This window comes from Uloborus diversus, unplaced genomic scaffold (genome assembly GCF_026930045.1).
Source record: "Uloborus diversus isolate 005 unplaced genomic scaffold, Udiv.v.3.1 scaffold_412, whole genome shotgun sequence".
NCBI classification, from domain to species: Eukaryota; Metazoa; Arthropoda; class Arachnida; order Araneae; family Uloboridae; genus Uloborus; species Uloborus diversus.
The window spans coordinates 126,034-152,190 of NW_026558585.1; the positions used below are offsets into that span (position 1 = coordinate 126,034).

General features: G+C 30.4%; 1 protein-coding gene across 1 annotated transcript in view; it reads left to right on the forward strand.

Moving 5' to 3' along the window:
* The window catches only part of LOC129233437 (probable helicase with zinc finger domain), a gene marked incomplete at its 3' end in the record, with an annotated part of 28,868 nt that extends 2,992 nt beyond the window's left edge, over positions 1-25,876 (forward strand). Inside the window, exons 2-9 of the mRNA XM_054867465.1 lie at positions 5,839-6,021; positions 9,951-10,257; positions 14,990-15,163; positions 18,123-18,508; positions 21,302-21,518; positions 24,559-24,669; positions 24,773-24,894; positions 25,673-25,876. Coding sequence (XP_054723440.1) covers positions 5,849-6,021; positions 9,951-10,257; positions 14,990-15,163; positions 18,123-18,508; positions 21,302-21,518; positions 24,559-24,669; positions 24,773-24,894; positions 25,673-25,876 — 1,694 coding nt within the window. The remainder of the gene's footprint in view (positions 1-5,838; positions 6,022-9,950; positions 10,258-14,989; positions 15,164-18,122; positions 18,509-21,301; positions 21,519-24,558; positions 24,670-24,772; positions 24,895-25,672) is intronic.
* Between the last annotated feature and the right edge of the window lie 281 nt (positions 25,877-26,157).

Below are 26,157 nucleotides of genomic sequence, written 5' to 3' on the forward strand. Positions count from 1 at the left end.
AGCTTTTCCATGCCCCTTTTGTAAAGCTGTATGTCTTTTGTTCATTCCATCCTACTTCTCATTAAAGTGAATATTGAGGATTTTCTTTTCCTATGCCTCTTACCAGGGTTAAAGCTGAGGTCAAAAGTTCTTTAGCAAAAAAGCTAAAATTTGGGAAAAAGCTTTAGCAAAATTCTATAAAAGGTTAGAGGGTGATGTATATGTTTACACATCTTTCTTATTGCCTCAATGTCTTTCATCTCTAGTTGAAAGCTAAATTCAAATTACAGCCACGACATTTTTAAAGAAATAAATACACAGTTTTTCGTGTTTTTTTTAAATTTGAAATAAAGAATTTAGGAGTATTGTACTTAACATTAAGACAAAGTATTGTTGAACTTAATAGTAGTTTAAACTACAAGTTAACTAAGATTTATAGTATGATTAAGTTGAATACAGTGAAATCCTGTTACAACGAACTTCAAGGGACCGCAAATTTTGTACATTGTAATGGGAATTTCGTTGTGATGGAATTCAAATAATATAATGGCAGTTATATAGGGACTCAAAATCTAGTTCGTTGGAACAGAAATTTCGTTGTGTTGGTATTGGTTATAACAGAATTTCACTGTATCTCCATGCTCTCTGATCGTCCCCCTCCCCCCCCTCGTTTGAGCAAAAGAGCAAAAATGCTGTGCTTCATCTTTGTAATTTAGATAGTATTTTCACATTTTGCAAAAAATGCGACCGTAGCGGAAACCTGCCTCTCACACTGATAACTTGACACAGCTGCATAGCAGGTTGTAGTATTCTTGAAAATTTGCACTGAAAACTTATCTTAGAATTCAAAAATTTAATACATAGATGAAACTTGATTTTAATCAAAAAGTTTTTTTAAAAAATTAAAATGCTGCGAAAATGAAAAGAAAAGTCTAAAAAAGTGCTGTAAAAATTTTTGAAAAATGGGACACAAGGGTCATTCCGTGTCAAATCAACACAGTGATCAGACCTCACCCTCTCAGATTTTGATGAAATTTGGTACAGAGTTTGTCTTTATGTAGACATAATAAAATATAAATTTTTTTTTGAAAAATATGAAACGGTTTTGAAAATACAGCGCTGTAAAACTACCAAAAAGGGGTCAAAAAACGGGAAAGAACCAATTTTCAAAATGACCTAGAATTTTTTCTAATTAAAATAGAGAGTTAAAACAAGTTTCATTTGAAAGAATTTTTAATAAACTTTTCAATGATATGCAACATGATTAGGTCTAAGAAAAAAATATTTTAGTTAAATTTGAATTAAATTTTAAAATTTAAATTTCTCAAAATGTGCGTCTTCAATTTTTTTTAAATTTTTTTAAAAAAATGCTTATACACTACTCAAATGGCTGTAGAAGTTTCAAAATGGGCTTATAATGGGTTCATGTTTAAAAAAATCATTGAATAAACAACTGTTGGATCTACAACACAATTATAACGTATAGAACATGGTTTTAGTGTTAATAAAATATTTATGCATAAAAAATAAATAAATTATTATAAATGTTTATTCAGTGCTGACTAAAATGTCTGAATGAATTTGAAAGTGGGCTTATAAGTGGTTTATATTAAAATAAATCATTGAATAAAGCAGTGATAGCACAAAATAGGTATTAGATAACATGCTTTAAACTCTAAGAAATAGAAGGAACAAATTAATAAAGCCTATTGTAATTATTTTTCTAGCAAATAATTTATTTTGTATTAATTTTAAATATAATTACTACCAGAGCATACCTTTACTTTAAAGTTTTTAATATTTCAATAACTTGTAGAGTTTCAATTTCTGGCAGTGTGTATGCCCTACCTGTTGGAGTCATTGGGTTTACTTTACATAATATTTGAGTGACTGATACCCATAGTGTATCTGGCTGTGTTGGAAAAGAAAAAGATGAAGGTCCTGCTGGATGAAGGAAAGTTACTTTGACTTCATCAGTATCTTCATTTTTCTCAAGCACATATGCAAGCCACCAGTTATGTTCATATATTACACATACATAACCTTGTATTTCTGAAAGTTTGAGCCTATCTTCTGAAGAACTTACTCTCTCAATAACAAATTCTGCTGATTGAGAAAATGTTTTGACTTTGACTTTTGATGTACTAGACGCTACGGGAATAAATCCATGTAACTTCTGTGTTCCTTTAATGGTTATTGACTTATTGAAACGATTTACAAGGAATTTTTCAGTGTTCATGTATTCATTTGGAGTGACATAAACAAAATTGACAGATGGAACATTTTGTACAGCCCATTCATACAATTGTACTGGTGTTGTAATTTGATTATCATAAGGTCTCTGTAGGCTTGCCTTTGCTGCTAACGTCTTTACTGTACCACCAATACCATCACATGGTCCCTTACCATGTGCAGTGGCTGAAAAGTGCCACTCAGCTTCTATATTAAAATCCTCTTTGTGGAAACACAGGTTGGTAAAGTTCTTCTTGTTTTTGTACTGAGCTGCTGAACCGTCTGAAAAGTAAAAAATCTTCCTAATCTTCTCATCAAATTTTCCTTTTAGAAAATCAATCAGCTTTTTCTGAAAGCAATACACTGCCACTGTATTATGTTCTAAACATTCAGTTATAACAACTAAACTCATGTGTTCAAGTTTTCCTGCACTAATATAATAAATTATGAATGGGTGAATTGTGGTTTGTTCACTTCCCCAGTGGTAACTTTGAGCTTCATCTTGTAGGACAAATTTATAGTTTTCAGAAAAGTCGCACATTACTATAAATTCTGCATCTACTAATTTACTCTTAATTTCATTCAAAAATGAACTTTGCTGCTTCGCAATAAAATCATGCCGAGCAAGAGCAAAAAGCTTTTCACAAAATAAATCTGTGAAGTCTGTTGCAGATTTCTCTATAGTTTCCAGGTTGCAACGATCAACTGATATGCATTGACGAAAAGTTATTTTTTCTCTCATGTTTTCATCAAACAAATATTCCAGCATGTCTTTGATTTCTTTAGTTCCTGGACAAAAAGAGCATTTTCCCAAATAATATTCTATCGATGCAGGATTACATATAATTTTAGCTATGCAATGTTTATAAGTCTTCAGCTTATCATCAGTTAACAAATCAAGTTTTGCATTCTCAATCATCAGCTTTACGTTTTGATGGGTGGTGCATACACAAACCGTGTGAGTTCCACTCCAGCAAGTACACAATTTTTCGGCCTTAGTTCAGCAAATTTGGAGAAATTTATCTTAAAGTTGGGATATTTATCTTCATAAGATCTATAAGCTTCCATCAAATTACAGAGAATCAACCGTTAGGATATTTTTACTTTATCCCCATTTTCGGTGCGAATAGATATACAATCTTTCATTCCTGGTAATATTCTACTAATTTCATCACTTTCATAGAAAGCTCTTATATTATCTGCAATTTTAGGAGGAAGACTTTTCCCTGATTTTTGATTCAGGCTGGCCAGAATACCTTTATCTTGTAAGAGTTTTTTTTTATTTTCTTACCATGTAATTAGGAGCATTGAATTCCTGCATAATTTTTCGTATACTACATGACTCAGGCAGGCAGGTAAGTATCATCAATTTGTTAACATTAGAAGAAGAATTTGTGAATTTAGTTTTCAAATTATTTAAAAGTGTTTCTTCAGCTGTTTCAGGCTCACTCTCAGAAGATGTTTCAATATTAGTAAACAGTTTGCATTTTAATGCAGTACTAATCTTTTTCATCTTATTTGCTGAATAACCTTTGTTTTCTGATTTCCTTTTATCAATCAGAGACTCTCCCAATTCTCGTAAAAAGACACATTAAAGGTTTCAACAATTTCTGACTTAGGGGCAAAATCTGGATCACAACTTTTAGAACATCCACTGTCTTCAATATGCTGGCCTGAGTCTTAATTTTTCCTTAAAAGAGACAATTCTTTTTTGCAAGTATGGCAAATTTTAGCATTTTCTGGAACTCCACTCAAGTATTCTGTCATCCAGCCTACAACTTCACGTAATTTCTTTTTGTCTCTAACGCAGTGATTATCCTTTTTAAATGGATTAAAATACTGTGCAGTCAAGTATCTTTGATCAGCCATATCTTAAATTTTACATAATATTTACATTTTACCCTATATTTACAAAAATTTAATACTTAAACAACTTTTGTGATTACTAAATATATTAAATTTCGTATGTACAAAATAATAAGAATTTTAAACTAAAATTTCCTTGTATTCACTATAATACTGCAGTCAACAAAAACTCAATATATTCCCTATCTCTTTAACACACTGCAATAAAACACACATCTGACTTGGGGCTGATCAGAATTGACACTGAGCTTAAAACAAGGATCTATCCAGATATGCACATTATAATGAAGCCCATGTGTCAGACCTACATATGCCAGATGTAGCTTAATATAAACAAAGTTCTATTCCTTCTTGCTTGGTTATGCCTAATAAAACCTTATGGAGATCTGGTAACTAAATTTATTACTTTTTTCATCTTTCTTTCTCAACTATGTGAGGTCATCTTAATGACTACCAAATAGCTCACACACTCCCCCCCCCTTTTTTTTTAAATCTAGCAAGTTAACCATTCAAATAATTGATAACGTGGTTTTAATCAGTTGCATATATATTTTTTTAAATAATAAGTAAGCATGCCTCAAAATTAATTTCATTACATTTCATAAGGTTTATTTATATTTAAAAAAATTTAAAAGCCTAAAAATTACTTGGAACAAAATATTTGTTTAAATTTCTTACATTAATTTATTTTAAAAAATGAAGTAATGATACATTTAAAATTTGAGGTTATGCGACTGACAAACTTTTACCCCATTTACCAGTTCAAGCATGTTTCAACAGGCAGTCCTGCCATTTAGGGAAGGTCGGGGTGGGGTGATATTCCTGAAATAGGAAGATTAACCAACTTACATGAAAATGGATGTGGTTTTTGCTGTTTCTTGGTGTAATTTACATTGAGTATCAAAATGAAGATCCTGACAAGTAAATAAATAAAAAAAATACAATTAAATGGACTGCAAAAGCTCTTAGAATAAGCTACTTGGCATTTAACTAGCAAGTAAAACCGAATTAGTTTTATCCCTTTAATAAATATTGTCTGGTATACTAAAACCATGCTATATTATACGGTGTAATTGTGATGTAATCCAGCAGCGGTTTATTCAAATATTTTTTTCAACATGAACCCATTGTAAGCCCATCTTGAAACTTCTACAGCCATTTGAGTAGTGTATAAGCATTAAAAAAAAAAAATTGAAAGAAATTGAAGATGCGCATTTTGAGAAATTTAAATTTTAAATTTTAATTCAAATTTAATTAAAATACATTTTTTTCAAACCTAACCATGCTGTATATCATTGAAAAGGTCATTAAAAGTGCTGTCAGATGAAACTCGCCACAACTCTTTATCTTAATTAGAAAAGATTCTAGGTCATTTTGAAAATTGGGTCTTTCACGTTTTTTGACCCCTTTTTGGTAGCTTTACAGCGCTGTATCTTCAAAACCATTTAATATTTAAAAAAAAAAAAAAATTATATTTTATTATGTCTACATTAACACTACCTCTGTACCAAATTTCATCAAAATCTGAGAGGGTGAGGTAAAATTTTGTCAAAAATTGTGTTGATTTGATGTGGAATGACCCACAAAGGAATTATATATCATCACCTTCTTTGGCTTCAATTATCTGTATTTGCTTCTTCCTCTGGCTGAAAATGCTTTTCATTGATTTATTATTTCAAGAGTGGTCTTCCAAATTGTAAAGTTGACATCACAATTACATTTCAATTATTTTTGAGTTAATTTTAATCGTATATTTTGCAGCACTTGCAAAATGGATCATTTTTGCACATACTGTAGTGTGATAGTAGGATCTGAGGCAGAATTGCGAGCTCACTGCAATTCTGAAGGGCATCAACTAACGATTATGAGCGATGAAGGCCGTGAGTGGAAATATCGGGCACCAGCTAGAGGAATGGGTGCTGATCAGTATGCCTTATGTTTGTCGTAAGTATTATTTTGTTTGATTTAGCAAGTTTTGTGTGTCTTGTTTTAATCATTATATGAATTTTATCAGAAATATGTTATGCTGGGTTCCTACAGACTTTACAAATCAGGGGAAGATGGTGAAGTTGAAACTTGTTAGAGGAAATCAGGAAAATTGTAATTAATCAGGGAATGCCCGGGCATTTTTATTAATTTTGCATAAATAATTGAAAAATTGATTATGTTTATATGTAACCTACCCAATATGCTTGGATTGATACGCTTATATGTAAGATCAATAAAAAGCTCTGTGGCACGTCATCAAATTATGCTTGATATTACTTGGAAATACAACAGCATAGTGTAGCTTCCTTCATTGTATTCTGTGAGATTTTGCATTTTCACTTCTTAGTTATTGCTACAGTGGTGGACATATTTATAGGACACCTATCCAATTTGACAAAAAGTGAAAGAAATGATTCAGAGCATAAAAATGTTTTATCAAGTACATCAGAAACATCAATTTATTCTGTTATCACAAGTAATTGTTTTATAGAATTGAAAATTTAATAGAGATTAATAAAAAATAAATAAAAATACCATGGATAAAATTATGGCCCCTAACATTTTCATTAAAACACCTGCTTTTTTCAGAAATAATGTGTAATATGCAAATCTTCTGCATGCAGTTATAAAGTCAGAACCGATTTCACACATTTACAAACATACCGCAAGCTACAGAGGAGCTTTAGATGCACAATTAGAAATATTTTGAAAAGAGGAATTAATGTATCGATGATTAAAAGTTTTGGACATACTCCTTGTTTGTTTTCAAGAGACAGACGCTATGTGCTTTCGCTTGTTATACAGAAAAAAAATTACCACTACAGGCATTAAAAATGCTTTGAAACTGAATTGTTTGAGAAGAACCATTAGCAGTGTTGCACTATGCTTCCTATGTGAAATGTAAAAATAATGAACAAAAAACTACCGCTTCTAAGCCAACGCAAAAATGGGCAGTCTAAACTTTGCTAAACAAACTATAGCCTAAACCCCCAAATGGTACTCTCTATGTTATTTTCTGATGATAGAAAAGTTCAACCAGGATGGTCCTGACGGATTTCAATGTTATTAGCATGATTTACAAAGTCTCTTCATCAGTCTCGCATGATATAGATGAACGTGCGAGCGACGTTCGCAGAAAACCTTTGGCTCTGCAGAAGTTTTTTTAAAACTGATATCGTTAATTTAAAAAAAAAAAAAAAACATTTTTTTAAAGGGAAATTAAAAAAAATCCCAGTTTATTTCTGTTGAAGCCTTTTTCAAAAGCTTTTTACAGCACATGTGTGAAAAAAATAATGGTTTTGGCAGTTTTCTTCAGTTTGTGAAAAGTAAGTACAAACTATAAGTCATTGCAAAAAAAAATGATTAAAGCATTTTTTTTTTAGTCTCTTTCATATTTAAATGTAAATTTAATTTTTTATTCAAGGGTGAGCTAGGCAAAATAATTATTTGCAGAAAATTTTCCAGTTAGGATTTGTGTTCGCAGAAAGCTTTTCATTTTATCTAAGTCTGCTCCACATGTACTAAAGAGCCGCCAAATGGGTGGAGGCTCAGTAATGGTTTGAACTGGTTTTTCGGCTCAAGGGAAAACAGATATTATTTTCGTGCATTCAAGAATGACTTTCGAAAAGTATAAGAATTTTCTTGAAATTCAACTAGCCATATACGGTGAACTTCTTGTGGCGAAAACTACACTTTCCAGCACTATAATGCGCCAATTCATGCATCACACGAAACAAAATAGTGGCTTTCAGCTCAAAGTATCTATGTTCCCTGTATGTGATCTTAGCTCGTGCGATTTACCAAAATGGAAGTCAGTTTATATGTGTCAAACCTAAAGAATGCTATGAAATGCGCTTGGGAAGAGCTGTCTTGGGATATTTTGTTAGAACTGGTAGATTTGATGCCGAATTGCGTCTTTCATGTTATAAAAAACAATGGCGGCTTCACCAAATATTGAATAACTATGTTAGACTATTTTTTTTTAGACCATTAGTGTCTGCTAACTATGTTGACCATTGTATTTGGAAAAGGTTCATGTCTTATAATTTTGTCCATTATGTTTTTAAGTGTTTTCATTAAATTGTAGGAAAATATCATGATTATAAAATAATTATATATGATAGCAGAATAAATTGATTTTTTTTGGCACATTTGATAAAAAAATTTTAAGCTCTGAATCTTTTCTTTTGCTATCTGTCAAATTAGATAAGTGTCTTATAATTATGTCCACCACTGTAAGTAGGGGAACGTGGGACAAAGTGAAATGGTGAAATATTTACTCTACTTTTAGCGACACATATCTGGTAATATTTTAACAATATAGTTAGTTTCACATGTAGTCTATTCCAGTCAGACAAAAATTTTATCAAAGATTAATAGATTTATTAGATCAAAGCATATTTTCAAAAATTGACACTCTAACGTTGACTAATTTGCTGACGTAAGTCAACATTATTTTGTTATTATCAAATGATGAAGTTCTTAGTATTAACATTTTAAATATTAGTTAGGACCTTCTTATATTTGGTGCTTTATTTATTTAGTTTATATTAAGCTTAATTGTGTTTTTAATATTTTTTACAGTTAGTGAAGTGCATGCAAGGCAGAGTGAAACAGTTCATTTCATTTACTGATTCAATCATGTACTAAATCCCTTACGTATTCATTTATTAACTAATTTATTTACATTCCTACATTAATAATTCATTCTTTAATTCATTCATTCACTATTTTATTCATGCATTTATTTTTCCTCACATATTAATTAATTACTTCATTTATTTATTAGTGAAAAGTTTTTTACTATCTTTTCTTTCTTTTTTTTTTCAATGATCATTTTATTTACTCATTCATTTGTTAAAAAATATTTTTTACGATTGAATAGAAAGTATTTCATTCGTAAAATATTTCATTTTTCACATAACCCCATCAAAAGTTAAAGTGAGGATTTCCCACTTTTTTTTTTTTTCTGAAGGCAAAAATTTACTTCCAAAAATAAAAAATAATGTTTCAATGTTAGTTTTTTTCATTGTTCTTTCTTTATGTACTGATATTTTCAAAATAAATTTCCAATTTGTTCACTTTGGAAATGTTAAGTGATCTTAACTAATTTCATTTTGCCCACATTCCTCTACTTAATGGTCATGGTTCAGTTTCAAAATTTTTGCTAATAAGATCCCAGATTTTTGTGAAGAAAAAGATTTATTGAGCACTTCTTGAGTATGGTGTATTCCCGTGCTTACTTAAAGATTACTATATATACCAAAATGGTTGCCATGGTTTCCAATCTCAAAATGAGTAATAGCAAAAAATTAAGTTTGACCAGCATCAGGCTAATGTGCAGAGACTGTAACCGCAGAAATAAAAAGTCACAATGCTCTTGCATGTGCACAGAAACACCATTTCAGAAAGTTTAATTTAAAAAATCGTGAGAAATGATGGTGATTTACCTCAAAGTTTGATGTACCTCTTTATTTTCATTTCTCTCTAGTTAAGATCAATATAAAGCTCTGTGACACATCATAAAAGTATGCTTGATATTTTCTTTTGGAAATACAACAGCGTAGAATAGCTTTCTTCATTGCCTTCAATTATTTGAATTTCAAAAAAAAAAAAAAAAAAAAAAAATAGTCTTTTCCCAAAATTAAGATAGATATAATTATTTCTCAGTATGATTGATATTCATTTCATAATGCAAACTTATTGCATAAAAAGTTAACCTAATTATGGATTTCCAAAAATGCTTTGTAAATTTGAATATTCAACTGCAGAAATATTTTAAATTCATTGTATTCATTTTAAATTTATGTTTTAAATGAATTTAATGTGTACTTTAATAACTTACTGAATTTTTTTTGGTTCTTAATGTTATTATCTTTGTACAGTTACTCATCTACTGGAAAATGCCGTTTGGGACAGCTGTGCTGTGATGCACATGGTGAAGAGGAGCTTTTAGAATGGAAAGAGAGATTTGATTATCGTCAAATGAAACTACAACGAGCCAAAGAGTGCAGGTTACAAGGAAGACATTACACCGAGCAGCTGCTTGAAAAGTGGTTGACTTCGACAAATCCTAATCTCATTATGACTGAAAGTTTAGACTCTGTGGAATTAAGTGTAGAGCCAGATTTAAATTTGACTGTCTCTGAGAAGAATTGCTGTAGAGAGTGGACTTTTCATTTATCTGCAAAGGTATGTATGTCATTTTAATCAAATCAGTGTCATGTTTATATTTTAGAATCAAAATTTTATTTACAAAGGTTAAGGGCCATTTCACAGTATTTTGCCCAAATGTAGAGTTTGCAACATGGTGCTTTTTTTGCCATAACTATTAAATTTAATCTTTTATTAGCACATTGTTTTATTTCGAGCCTGTGTGTTGGTAGGACTAACTCAAAATAAAATTTTGTGTTAATCAAACAGTAAATTAAATACATAAATTACAATTATTATTTGAAGTGATAATAAAATAAGAGGAAGTTGAAAACTTGTAAATGGCAGTCGTTTAAAGAAAGTTCACTCATATTGGCATGTAACACAGTTTTCTTCTAAGACACTGAAATTAATAAGGTAAATGACTAATTAGAATTATGTTTATCTGCAACACTTTCCTTTTTGATAATCAATTTCTTTCCTGATATATGATTTGGTAACTGATGATTGTGGTAACATAATTTAAATAAAGAATCTTGCATGTACCTTACATACAAATAACAAACCAGCACTGATTAAAATATCATTTCTCAAGTAATTTTCTTCTATATTAGTGTCTTCAGTAACTCATAAACATTTTCACCAGAATTAAGTAGTCTAAATTCAAACATTGCCAGATCATTTTTACTTTTTGTCTTTAAGTACAAAAGATATTTACTAAAGAGTTAAAATTATTAAATGTTATAATATTAGCAAATAGCCATATGAATTAATTTTGTACTTTGATATTATACTATAATTTTCATTCGTTGTATCAAAAAATATGCATTTGTTTACTAATTGTCGAATTGTTAAATTGGTGTACTGTTCGATTGCCAAATATGTAAGTATTCCGCCAGACTAAATATTCGGTTTGTCTGCTGAATATGCAGCATACTGATTACCAACTGAATATTCGGTTCATCTCTGATCATAAGCATATTACAGATAAATACCATTAGGAAAGCTTTTTTTCCCTTTTTTCTTTTTTTTTTGAAAATTTGTTGAATCAGTGAAATATTTAATGTACAGTATAACCCTAATTTATCAACTGTCATGGGACTGAAAAAAGTTATCGTTAAAATCAAGGAGCATAGACATTCAATGCAGTCGAATCCGGACCAGTGAAATGGATCATTAAATTGAGGAAATTGTTAAATCGAAGTTACACTATATTTTTGATGAAAAAATGTCTTATTAGAAAAATTTTCAGTTTTTTCTCATATTATTAAATTTTTAATGTATATTTTTGATAAAAAAAAGTATCTTATTAGAAAGGTTTGCATTTTTTCTCTTATTTGTTAAACAATATAAATATTCTGTTTGAACTAATATATTTAAAGTAAATGTTCAGTGATGTATCAAGCTCAGAGCCCAATTTCCCAATAGGCATAGTAGGCAGCTGCCTAGGGCAACAAATTTTTTAGGAGCGGCAAATTCTGCTTCAATCTTTTTTCAATTATTATTTTATTCTTGAAAATAAAACAGCAGTTCTTTTTTCATTTTCCCCCAAAACTGCAACATAACTGATCCTAACTTGTCAGTGGACTTGAACGTAATTGTCAAAACCATAGAAAATGCGGTGTGACAGACGGTGGTAATGGGTAATCGGTTTCATTTTTAGCTTGCGGCATGGACGGAGTACATCCCCTATAGCAAACATACACTTTGATCAATACCGTCCTAGAACTTCTGACTCAAAGAAGGTCTTCCGGAGCACTCCAAGATGAGAGCCTCAGGTTAAACAGACATAACATTTAGTTTCTCTTAAAAGACTATGTGCAGCACTGGAAGGGCTGTTTGCCCATTATCTCCTTCTGTATTTAAAAAGAGCATTTTATTCCTCTTATACCCTTAGGAATGTTCATAACAAAATATTACTTGCCTTTTTTAAGAATCGGAAAGTAATTTGGGATTAGTATTACTTCTGCTCAGTAAGTTAGTTAAAACCTACTTCATTTGGAAAACTATTTATTTGTGGAACAAATCAAAATATAAATTTTGATATGTATTGTTTATACACCATAGGTGACACTTTAACATGCCACAATTTGATTGTTTTAATATACGTATTTGAATATTGAAGAAAAGTAAACGGTGTTTTTCATTGCTCAGTTAATTTTGTTCGGTTACTTTCTTAATGAAAAAATGAACTAAATTCTCTTTGTTGATTTAAATGCCGTTATCATACTCTTATGAAAGTTTAAAATTGAATACAAAACTTCTGACACACACAGTAGCGTAACTAGGGGTTGGCAAGAGTGACTCACCAGGGGCGCAGCAGCCAGGGAGGCGGCATTTTGACTAATTTATAAAAAAAAAATAGTTTTTTTTAGTTATAGGATTTGAAAAATGCTTTAAAAAAATAAAAAATTTAAAAAAATTGCAAAAAAAAAAAAAAAAAAAGATTTAGAGGGGGTATTTATATATACACTTGTACATAAAATCAACTTAGAAGGAACATTGGGCATCATTGAAAACATTTCTAAAAAAGAAAATAAGGAAAAAAATTACAACGTTGCCTCCTATTTCTTGAATAAATTAATCAAAATGTTCCCAAAAAAATTTTTTTGGAGGTCACAATGACCTCTGGTGACTTTCCATGTTGGTGACCCTGGAATGGGGGGTTTCTTCTTTAGTTCGCCAGGGCCCTAGACCCCATAGTTACGCTCGTGGACACACAAATACTAAAAGGCAGAATATAATTGTAATAAACAGCTTTAGAATGAAATTGAACGCTTTTGGAACAAACTAAAAACAATAAAAAAAAACTCTCTTAGCCTTGTGCGGATTTAAAGCCCCATAGAGATTCAATATGCCTTACATATTGCCTGAAAAGTTTGTGATTGCGAATTTTATTAGCAATCAAAATACTTGCAATATTTTAAAGGAAAAACATGGAATGCATGCACTATGCACCACTTGACTATAAGAAGTATAAAGAGTACATACATACAGTCAATTCTCGATAACTCGAAACTAAAGGGACCGACGAAAAACTTTGACTTATTGGAAGTTCAACTTACCTCTAGTTTTGGTTTTCGACATTTTAATATTAAAAACCATCCAATATTTTAATTAATATGTACATATAACAGACAAAATTACAGAACTTAAATTTTTTAAGCTCAATATGCACAGTTTCTCCGTGAAGAATTCTGAAGAGACAAAGTTGTGTCTGGTCTTGAACTTCTCCAGCCATCCAGAACTGGCGTGGAAATTTTGAAATTTTCTATGTTCAGTAAATATAGCAAAATTAGTTGCTTTCTCATGCAGCAAACATCTACTTATATGAATGGCATGGTCTTGAATTCGATACTACTTGAACCACTTGAATATAGCTGATTCTACTTCATGAAAGGTGCACATCTCCATTCGTTTCAAATTCAGGTTCATGGATTCATACCGCTTTTGAAGCTTCTCTTTTAATACCGTTGACAGAGTATTTGGAGCCATATTTCAATGCATTATCTTTCTTTTTGATTGTTGGATTCCTTTCAATGTTATAAATAAGATTTATTTAACTTTCTAAATCCATGGTTTCCAGCTTTATCTGAGACATCTAAAGTAAAATCTGTCTCTCTCCCTCTCAAAAATTATCAGCAAATGATCGAGCTAAAGAATGAAGGAGAACACATCTTAACTTAGGTCAGCCTTTAAATAAAGGTACAATAAGTTGACTTGGCTACTTAACAGGTTACAAACGGATTTGTAGTCCAGCAACATGTCTAAGTGTAAACAGTACAGTAAACAAAAGAAAACAAGCTATACTCATTTCTGCACGTTTAACTCCTTTATCGTACATTGGCTCAACAGGTGTTCTCCTTGCTTTAGAGGCATATTGTGCAGGAATTGCTAGTAAAGTTGAATATTTCTCCTATCGTCACTTGAATTATATATATATATTTTTTTTTCCGTTCTTTCAAAATAAATTTCAAGTCATCTTTGAAAAAACTTTGAGTTAAAGGAAATTAACTTCGAGATAGTGAGCATAATTAGCATGGAATAAAAGACAAAGGGATCAGGACTTGATAAAATCATTGAGTTATAGTAATATTTGAGATATCGGACTTTGAGTTATCAGGAATTGACTGTATATATATTTTTTTCACAAAAATAAAGCTATCAGTGATTTTGCATTTTGAGTATTTTGTGAATTTACTATTAATAGAATCAAAATTTGACTATAATATATGAAGTTTAAATATTTTGCGAGCCAGGCTTGTGAAAAAAGTGCTTTTCAGTATTCAAATGTACCCTGGTTCTCTCTCTCTCTCTTTAATGTGGTTGTTGCATCAGACCAAGATAAAATTTAAAACTTTCTGCAAACTCAAATGAGTGCTTAAAAATGTTCTGACAAAAACGCAATATTTCTCCAGAGTCTTATACTGCAGCCAACAGAAAAAAATGTAAAGTTGAAAGTGAGTAGTAGTACTATGCAACCAGAATGTTTTTTGAATTATATTTACTCTTTTTGAAATACTATTAGTTGGAGTATTTCAAAACTGGAGATCAACATTTGTTGCTCATCAAAAAAAAAAAAAAATCTTAAAAATATTTTTGACAAACTTAGTTGACTTTCTGTGAACAGCATTCGTGTGTTTGTCTATATTATCTTGGTCTGCCTTACATGTTCTTAAAAATCCCTCAGTGTTATGTGAAGAAATGTTTATTGTGCAACAAAATTAGATACTTAGTGACTTAGAAAAGCTTTCATATTTTTCTATTTTAGGCAACATTGAAGCACGTTGCCTTGCTGTATGAAACACACAGAAACCATTTTAGGATTTCGTTGCTGAGATCTGGCAGAGTTTCTGGTATAAAAGAATATAATTTAGGACCACACTGCCAGGAATGGAGTAATGCAGACAACAATGAATATAAATATGATCAATATACTTGCAAAGTAAGTTCCCCCCCCCTCCCCATGAAAAGTTGTAAGTAAACTGTTTTATATTATAGCTTGCTTTAGTTTATGCATGTCACTCTATGGCAAAACTGTTGATTTCATTTTATCAAGAATGTGTAATAATCAATATTTAATTGCATAAAAGGGGATTAATGGGAAACCTTTTGGTGGGATAAAAAATCAAGTTGTGAAAATCTCTTAACAGGTATTAAATCAAGGGTCATTTCAGATGCAAGTTGGGCCCGCTTTGCAGCCCCTTCACAAAATTCTATATTGTAAAAGCTGCCACTTCACAAAATTTCACATCTGAAAATTAGAACCTTTCCCAAACCTTCATTTTCAAAAACAGTAATTTCATCACTTTTAAGTTCAATAAATTCTTCTGAAAGCAAAACAACTGAAAAAAAAACCCCTCCAGCTTTCAATTTAACAATGAATAAATGGACAGAAGTATCGGCGTCTAGATCGTAACGCAATTTGGCAATTTAACGCAATTTCACATGTATGTTTAAGAAAAATGATTTTACTTCAAAGATACTGCATAAAAGCATATCAAAACACTTTAAAATAATTAAAAATTGATTTTGAGGTTTGAAAAATACCTTTAAAACATATAAATCATACACTTAGTTCTCAAATAATTGCACTGTCCAAATCGTAACTTTTGGACATAATCAAACTTCCAACTTCCTTTTTTTCTAAAATAGTTTCCAAAATAAATAATATGTCTTTACTTTTTTCTAATTTGTGGAAAATATTATCAAAAATTATTTGATTTGAGATTCATACCCTTAATTTTTTTTGAAACATATGGAAATAATTTAAAAAAAAAAAAATTTTTTTTTTTGGTGGTACATTTGCTCAGTTAACGTTTTGAATGTCCAAAATTGTGCCTTTTAGCAAAGAAAACATTTTTCAAAGGTTAGTTGAAAAACATTTTTACCATAATTTATGTCAATTCTTGTCTCTACACAGTATCATAATTTTATTCAAAAATATTTGAATGAATTAAAATAAAAGTTATTTGGTGTTAAAGCTTCAAAGTTTAGGGCTGTGTTTGCTCCCACCTTTTGAGAACTGCCCATTTATGTAAACAATCATTGAAGCAGAGTTGGGCTTTGACTGTACAAAACTGGTTTAGGACAGTACAGGTAGTTTTTACTGTTTAAAAGTGTACAAAACGTTGCTAAAGCTAAAGGGGCGTAATCTAATCAATTTTTATTTTCTGCAATATTTGTAATGCATAAATATAGACATTACTCAGGTTTAATTAATGAGTATTTCATAATATTTTTCTCAAATTTTCATTTAAGTAATACTTTATTTTAAAAAATTGCCAATAACTATTTCATAAAAACTTCCATATGTATCAGTTGGTAAAGTTATGAGAGGAAATTCACAACACTACCAAGACAACTAATTTCAGTTCCATTTATAACTTAAATTATGTATGGAATATTATTAAATGTGCAATATTTAGGTTTAAAAAAATTTTAATGGGTTTTGCAAATAAGTTTTACATGGTGTTTTAACGAAAATTATTTTTTAAATTATAGATTAAAGAACAAGAAATTGATCATTAAACATTTATATTATAAAACTTGTGGCTATTCTTTTTTTGGTTCATATTTTTAATATAATACATTCTGTAACTACAAAAAATTGTAATTTATTGCATTTGATTCAATTATTGAACTATATTCTGAACACTTTCTTTTGCTTTGCACACATGCATAAATGTCAAAAAATTTGGTTTTTTGGGAAAAGAAAACCCTTCTGCATACAAATTGAAATTTTTAATGAAGAATTTAATTTCTATGCAACTTGAATTAAAATCAGCTGCATAAATAAGTTACATATATATTTATACTTGAATGTTCACATTGAATAAATACATTAAATAGTCAAAAAAATAAATAATTTTGACACATTTTGTTCGGTTTTTGATAGTTTCTCATAAAATATAGTTCCTCAAAAAATAGTTTTGGACTCTTTCGGACACAAGGGTTGTGGACAGGATGGTAAAAACTTTGCCGAGCCTGCTTTCCTTTGCACACATGCAAAAACATTGGGAAATTTGGTTACTATTTATCAAAATATATATTAATAATAATAATAATAAACTAATGCATGCAAATAAAAATTTTAATCAAGAACTTAACTTCTATGTAATTCAAGATTAAAATCAGCTGCATAAATAAGTTGAATGTTCTCCATTGAATAAATGTTTAATATAAACCATTACTTTCATATATTTTATTCTGTTTTTGATGTTTTCTCACAGAATACAATTTTTCTAAAAATATAGTTTTTGACAGTTTTGGACGCAAGGGTTTTGGACAGGACGGTAAAAGCCAGGGTTTTTACTGTGGTTTTTACCCTAGTATCCAAAACCTTGCCAACCCTGATTTGAAGTACCGTTAACTCATTTCAATTAAGGAACGGAGAACATAGTTTAATGAGACTTCTGACTTTATATCATTTTGGAGTTCAATTGCATGCGTGATGAGTGCCGAAAAACTAATGGATACAAACGAAATAAATGGAGAACACAAAATAAAAGCCAATTAAAAGCGGCATTCTTGCTTAAGAAACTTGTAAAACATTCAGTTTAAGGATTCTCTGTTAATCCTTAGTTACATTTGGTATACTATTTTTTTAAAAAAGAAAATTTTATTTTCCAATTTTAAAAAGTCAATTTAAAAAAAAAATCAAATAATTTCTCTTTTTTTTTCTTTTGATTTTTCTGTTTAATTTCTTTTGATTCAAGTTTGATTTTTGACTTTGTGAGGTTAGCAACTCTGCATCAAATTAGTTGAATGAAATATCCAAATATAAACTCTGCTTGATTGTGTTTTTAAAAAAGAGCTGTAATTTGATTTTTTTTTAAAAATGATTCATTATATATCTGCTATTTGTCTTATTTTGGTTACATTTTTTCTTATTTTTTTCCCAGGTTCGTTTCCTGACTTCAATCTATGGCACCTTCAGGCAAGCTATAGTATTTGATTTTGGTTTTGAGCCAGTATTAGTTCAAAAACTGTGTGTCGATGTGGTTTCTTCTTCAGATATGGAAAAACTTCAACAAGCAAGAGATACGGCTGTATCTTTTACTGAGCGTTGGAGTAGCAATGATGTAACTGTTGTTCCATTTGAAAATCGACCTTATTCATTAGGAGAGCGGGAAGAATGTCTTCTGACATGCTATCCTGCTCCCAATGGCAATAAATTCACTGTGACACAGTCTGTAATGGAACCAACTATCACCAAGAATAATTATTGTGCTCGACAGCATGAACTGCTCTATATTGAAGAAATGGCTCAATATGAATTGTTATCTAGGTAAGTATTGCTTATTGTGGTCAGGGGTCTGTCCAAGATTTTTCACAGGGTCCGTTTTTTGTGAAAAATCAAATAATTTTGTGAAAAGTCAATTAATTTTGTAAAAAAAAAAAAAAAAAAAAAATTTTTTTGTTAAAACAAAATTTAAGAATTTAGAAAGGGCACAAACTGCATCATGTAAGCTTAAAGTTGAGTGTTTTCCTCTTCTATGTTGGGTATCTCATTCTGGGATGTTTTTCTAGTATTTGGCGGGGGGTGGGGGGGCTATATTTATCTACCATTCTACATTATGTTAAATTATACTAGAAACATTTCTGCACATCATTTAAAATAATTGTAAAAAAAAAATCAGACAAGGACATTTAACTTTTTGACTCAAGACACTCTTAAAAAGCACAGAATTTTGTTTAAAACTTTTAAATTCCGTGATTTTAATAAAAATGAAAAGAGATTTTATTTGTTTACCTCTTAACAAAGCGTACTAAATATTGAAAATTCAAAAAATCGGAAACCCATAGTAGTTGCAAAGAGATGGCTATTCTAAAAGTGAAGCCATCAAAAGTATAAAAACGGCTTGTAAAAGAAATATTTTTGATAAAATTATTTTAAAATAGCATTTTAGAGTCCTATGATAAATATATCATTAATATCTGTGGACACAGTTGAAGCAAAAAAAAAAAAAATAATAATAATAAAAACAAACAAATAAATAAAATAAACCATCGATTCAGCATTTTAATTTTTGACTCATAAAAAAAGAAAAAAAATGGAATTTTGCTTTAAAAACTTGAAATGAGTGTTCTAACAAAAATAGAGACTTTTCATTTATTTGCATCCTAATAAAGCGAAGTTAGCTTGGAAAAAGAACAAAAAATGATTCTTGTATCGGATGTTAAAAGATTGTATTTTTCAAAATACAGACATCTAAAGAAAAAAACGGCAAGTAAAACAGTTTATTTAAAGTTAATCATCCCTCTTAGAATCGAAAAATCAAACCCATATAATTTTCTTCCAAAATAACAGTTAAACATAGCACTGCACCATAAAAAGGCAAATATTGACAAGCTGGTAAAATGATGAGGATATTTTCTAATCAAGTCATTATAAAGGTTTAACGCCAAACGCTATCTGAAGGGATCATATTTTCCCCGCACCCTTACTATCCCTTTGCAGTTCTAAGTTCATGCTATCTGAAGTGATCATATTTCTCCCCCCCCTCCCCACCCTTACTATCCCTTTGCAGCTCTAAGTTCATTTCGCTGATATATATTATTATTATTGTTTATTAAATCATGAGTGGGGAGAAAATTGCTTGCCAACGCCAGAAAAGTTTACAACAACACCGCTGCTAATTAGCTGTGATAAAACAAACAAAATCATTTAAAACCAAACTTATTTTCTGTTGTTAATATCTTTCCAAGAAACAAACAACAAGCATTTTATGTTTTTATTTCGCAGTAGCAATTTATCGCTTGCAGGAGCATCACAAGAGTGCTGATTTTTTTTCTTTGCAAAATTAGCAGATTTTGTTTAAGCTGATCCCTTTAATTTGACTTTAAAAAAAGATTCCAAAAATTATCGGTTTAATATGCGTTATTTTGCTTTCAGATTTGCTCTTTAAATAAACAATTTGTGAAAGATCGATTCTTGTTAATCAGAATTGTGAAGGGTCCGTTTTGGTTGATCGGGATTTTGTGAAAGGTCCGTTTTGGTTGATCGGACTTTTGTGAAGGGTCCATTAACGGACTCAAATATCCTCAAATATCAGACCCCTGGTGGTGTAACAAAAGTTGTGAGTTTCGGAGTATAAGAAATTCAAAAAACTTTTCATATTTGTTATCTTCCCCCAATGCCGACTACTTTTGGTAGTTGTAAGCCTTGCACTTGTAATACAAAGGTTTTCTAATTAACCCAAAAACTTGTTCCTCCGATTTTAAGTCTATTTCTCTGTTGTTTATACATCCGCCTCTGCTTATAGCGAAACCGTAGATAGAGGCATTATGGCTATAGTATAAGAGCTTCTGTTCTCCTTCATGTTTTACTGTGTATTTAGATTTTTATAACAAAATTATGTCTATAATGAAATTTTTATTTGGCTCATTTGTCTTGCTATAATGGGGCACTACTGTATTTTTCTCTTATATGAAATAGTTAATTTGACACATTGCTCTCTCCCAATGCTAATTGTAGCTTTAATTTAAAAGATTAATGTGAAAAATATTTTGTCTATTGTCTGGAAAGAAATTCAACCTTTTTTTTCCCCTCCTCATAGAGAACGCGTACAATCCTAAATGTCCTTTTGCATAATCCTTATTTTTACAAAGGTGCTAAGTTCCTCTAATTTATCACTAGCATTTAAAAAGAAAGGGGGGGGGGGGCTTTGTTTTAAAGCAGAAATTGTTTAGTTTCAGAGATTTAGTATGTTTGAATACTAAAGCAAATTTGTGGATCAATAAATAGTTATAAAAATAAAAAAGTATTCGATTGTTATCATAAATATTTGAGCATTGATGTTTTGAAATGGCGATGTTCTTTCATCGATGTTGCATCACTACTAAGAACCAAAAACACTCAATAAAAGACTTGTTAAGTTCCCTCTCAGTATGAAACAAGTTGCATTTTATATAAATGCTATGATCAAATCTTCCAATTTCAAAAGATAAAAATCTTAGTAATCTTGACAGTATATTTGTGTGCATTTAAAAAATTTTAAAGTAAGGTGAAGTCAAAGTAAAATTACTTTAGATCAGTGAAGGATTTTTTGTATATTTTAATATTTGTTTTCTTTTACAGATATAATGTCAAAGCACTTCTTAATGTGACCAGTTGTTATCTACTTACTCCAAATTCAGCAGTGACTGCTAAATATGCTCATAATGGTGAATTGTTTGCCAATATGCAATTGTCTTCTGTATTATCTGAAGATTCCTCGTCCGGGAGACTTGTACTTACAAACTGCAATACTGTGCTATTGGCTCCTGTTAAAACAAAAGGAGAAGAGCAAAGGAAGGTAATTGGAAAATTTTAAGATTATTCAAGCTTGATATTTGACTTTGTAAAATTATTTTGAAAATTAGTTGTGGGACATTACTATGCAATACATTTGCAATTTATTTATCTTTTAAAATAATGTGAAATATCTTCAGTTTGATTGCATTCTGCTGTGCTATGCTAAAAAGTTTTATCTGCAGCTGAGTTAAAAATCAGAAATTCTTATTTAAAGTTATGCGTCTCCATGTGTTTGATTTGGATGCAACTTTTTCAGAATTTTTAAAAATATATTTCCTTTTGACAAATGACCATAAAACAGTATTTAGGCGGTATATGTGACAAGGAACCACCACCTGTTGACTGTAACTCAATTTTGATAAAAAGTGCAGATGTGACTTTTGTGTTTAGCACAGGAGTATTTGGTTAACAATACTAATCGATCCTCAACCTGTGGTATGCATACCCTTGGAAGTATAGGAAAACCTTAGGGATTAGTTAACTATCAAAAGGTATTTAAAATGATATTGATGATGTTAGAATTTTATTATTACAAATGTTTAGTGTCGTGTATCCTTACATTGAAACCAAAGGATTGCTATAATTTGTTAATTAAGTTCTCAGCTATAATGGGAAGATGACGCAAAAGAACCAGTAGACATTGCTGGAGTTTATAAGGGGAGTTCTCAAAAGGTGGGAACAAAAAGTTAATTCTGAGCAATTTTTAAATTTTTCAAATTAGACATCAATTTTGTTTTTATTGCATAGTATGTACACTTAGAACGTCATATACAAACATAAAAAGACAGCAGGTACTTATAAAAATTAATAAATAGTGAACTTAATGATCGGTCTCTAGGTAACAGATTTTGGACATCATCATAATGTAAGTTTCACAGTTTTTAAACTTTTTCAATAAAAATTTTACCTATTTTTAAATTCTGCTATGAAAAATAGAGAGTTTATGAAGTACTTGACTGTCTTTATTTACTAGTCTTTAAATAATAAAATTTTGTTTTGGTTTTGTTGAATCCGAAAAAAAACCCATCCATTTTGCCAGCGCAGGTAATAAAGTCGCCAAAACCGACACTGTTGGCGAAAACTGGAATTCCCTGCTGGTAACCCTTTGCTTATCGTACGCTGTGAGTTGTCGCCAATCGGGAGTTTTGTGGCGATTTTTGTGCAACGAGAGAAATATCTAAATATTAGAGATCTGAAGAATTATTTATTAAATAATTGCTGTTTAGATATCGATTTGTTGTCGTAATTTGAAAACATTTTATCCGAAGTATCAGCAAAATGACAGATAATCATGTTTGAAATGTTGATGAGTTATGAGCTGCCTCCGTTTTGTTTACTTAAATGTGTTCGTTCTAATTAAAACTTGTGTTTCTACTGTTATTTATATAATGTTCAATGCATAACGTATTAATTGTAAAAAATACCAATAGATTAAAGAAATTAACATTATAATAGCCTTTTTTATTAAGGTTACAAGACAGAAGGTCATTTATAATAATGAATAAATGGACAGGATTATCTGCGTCTAGATTGTAACACAATTTGGACATCTCACATATAGGTTTAAGAAAAATGATTTTGCTTGAATGACACTGCATAAAAACATGTGAAAACACTTTAAAATAATTAAAAATTGATTTTGAGGATCGAATAATACCTTTAAAACATATAAATCATATATTTAGTTCTCAAATAATAGCATTGTCCAGATCGTAACTTATGGACGTGCATCAAACTTCCAACTTCCTTTTTTTCTAAAATCGTTTACAAAATAAATAATATGTCTACTTTTGTAATTTGTGGAAAATATTATCAAAAAATTATTCGGTTTGAGATTCATACCCTTAGATTTTTTGAAACTTATGGAAATAATTAAAAAATATTTTTTTTTTTTTTTTTTTGATGGTACATTTGCTCAGTTAACGTTTTGAATGTCCAAAATTGTGCCTTTTAGCAAGGAAATATTTTTTAAAAGGTATATGAAGAGCATTTTTTCCATAATTTATGTCAATTCTTGTCTCTATACAGTATTATAATTTAACTCAAAAACTTTTGAGTTAATTAAAATGAAAATTAGGTGAATGGTGTTAAAGCTTCAAAGTGAGGTCTATGTTTACTCCCACCTTTTGAGAACTGCCCATGACAGCTTACTTGTGCCAAAAAGAGTTTTTGTTATAAATTTAATTGGAAGAGCAAGTATGGAAACAAGGGGTTTGTGGAGGATGGTTGGATGGTTCACGGATGTATTTCACCAAACTGGAGCCAAACTTTTATGAACTTGTTGACAAACACAAACCCCAGCAATGCCACAAATAATTTCCTGAGATTTTTTAAATTTTGGGTCTGATTAATGAAAAACATGAAGGCTGTGAGAAGTAAATGGATGAAAGTAGACATTTTCAAGTTCTGAGCAAACTGTGTTTAAAAATAAGGTCATTGAAAATTTTTTCTAAATCATGCTGTATAGCTTCACCTACCAGCCCTACTAGTACTATCTCTTGCCCCAAGACAGAGGAGAGGTTCATCTATCATTTGTACTGGTTATCTCCAAGTCTTTAATTTGGCCATTTACATCCCTGTGCTTCTCACTGCCTCAATTCTTGTTTTTAAAATTGAAATCAGTTTAGCAATTAAACACAACCTGTGCAATTAACATTGCACATTTTAATCAAACATAAGTTTTTGTTGTGGGTGCAGATAGTTAATGATATGCAAAAAGCTGATTTTAAATGATGCAATTCATTAAATCTACTGTTTTTTTAAATTGTGTCTATCCCCCTTACAATTTTGCATATGGGTGCCCATGCTATCTTTATTTTTTTTCTGAAAGTAAATGGTTCATAGATAATTTTTAATTAGGCTAGAAACATATATAACTCGTATTCTTATATCTAATGGTAAATATTGGACCCTGAGAGACTCTCGGACTTAGTTAACTTCATCAAAAACGGCAACCCAAGTGATGCTCAGGCATAGACCTCAAAGTGTTAAATGTTATTTAAATAGATTTTTCTTACTTACTAATTAATTCCTATTTAAAGGTTTATGAAGCTGTAATTGAAGATAAAGGTAAAACTGCAATATACATTCGTCTTTCTAAAAGATGCTGTGAAGAGTTAAAGCTTAAAGCAGATCGGGAGTTTACAGCAGAGGTTTGTTCCATTTTAACTGCAGTTCTTTAGTCTCAAAACTATAATTTGTCTGTTATAGCTAGACATGTAATATGTTTTTAATTTATTGCTTTTGTATTTTAAGGTACAATTTCAATTAAATCGCTTACCTCTTTGTGAAATGCATTTTGCTGTTGATAGACTCCATCCTCCTTCTTTAGTGTTTCCTGATATAGACACTATTCCTAACATGTGGAATTCTAATAGGTATTTGGCCTTGAATTTTTAATGTATAATCATTGTTGATGTATGTGTTGATTTTATAGATAATATGTGAAAACTCATATTAAATATCAAAGCAATGAGATAAGATCTGCCAGATTTTAATCCATTACTTTTAATTTTAACTCAAGTTATACAGTTGACTTCCTCTATCTGAACACTCTCTAATGTGAACATCCCAATATTCTGAACACACTTTGATAGTCCCGGCGAATGAATATGCATTATCCCAGTCTCCCTCTATAATGAACACCTCCATAATCTGAACATGTTCGGCCCCTTGAGGTTCAGAATAGAGAGATTCCACTGTATATAATTTATGTATTGATTGTATTTAAAGCAAAAGTTAAATACAAGTGAAATATTTATATTCACTATTTTACTCATTAATAAATAAGTTATAAAAAATCGACCTTTTCCCTACTGTGTTGATCTATAGATTTAAAGTGTGCAGAACTAGCTGTGATACATTGTAAGTTATTATTTAAGGTTTTTGTTGTACAACAATTGTTGTACATTGTACAATCAAGTTTTGTGAAAATCTTAACTGTTATTTGCTTTTTCCTCTTTACAATTGCATGTTCATGTATTGAACTTGTTACATTATACATTTTAAAAATTTTTCTTTTTTTAGCTTTTTTAGTATTTGAATTTGTGTTATGACATAATAATGAAAAGTATTGTACATAGATACGTATGTTTTTTATATTTATTACCATATATATATAAACAATTTTTATGATACTGAAATTGTCTTCAACAGTGGAAATTTGGACTTAGAGCCTTGGTTGAATCCAAAACAAAAAGAGGCTGTTGAAGCAATAATTACTCCTTTAAATCTCAGACTTCCACCAGTGTTGATCATTGGACCTTTTGGAACTGGAAAAACATTTACTCTGGCCCAAGCTGTTAAAATGATTTTAAACGATCCTTTGTCCAGAGTGCTTGTATGCACACACTCAAATAGGTAAGTTGAATTGTTAAATACATTTTGATTATGTAATCGGTCCACAAACTTGGCGCCACGGAATTTAAGCAGTGGGGAAATGTTTTCGCCAATTCTGCATATTTTACAATCTACGTTATGATAATTCCCCCAGACGATGTAGAAATTGCGGGAAGAGTTTGATAATTAGGAGTCTTAGCAATTTTCCCAATTGTCGCCAAATTTGTGGACGCCAAAGACCAAGGGCTAATGTACTTCGGCCATGACCTTGCTGATAGTGGCAAAAGCAAACAATGGGGTTG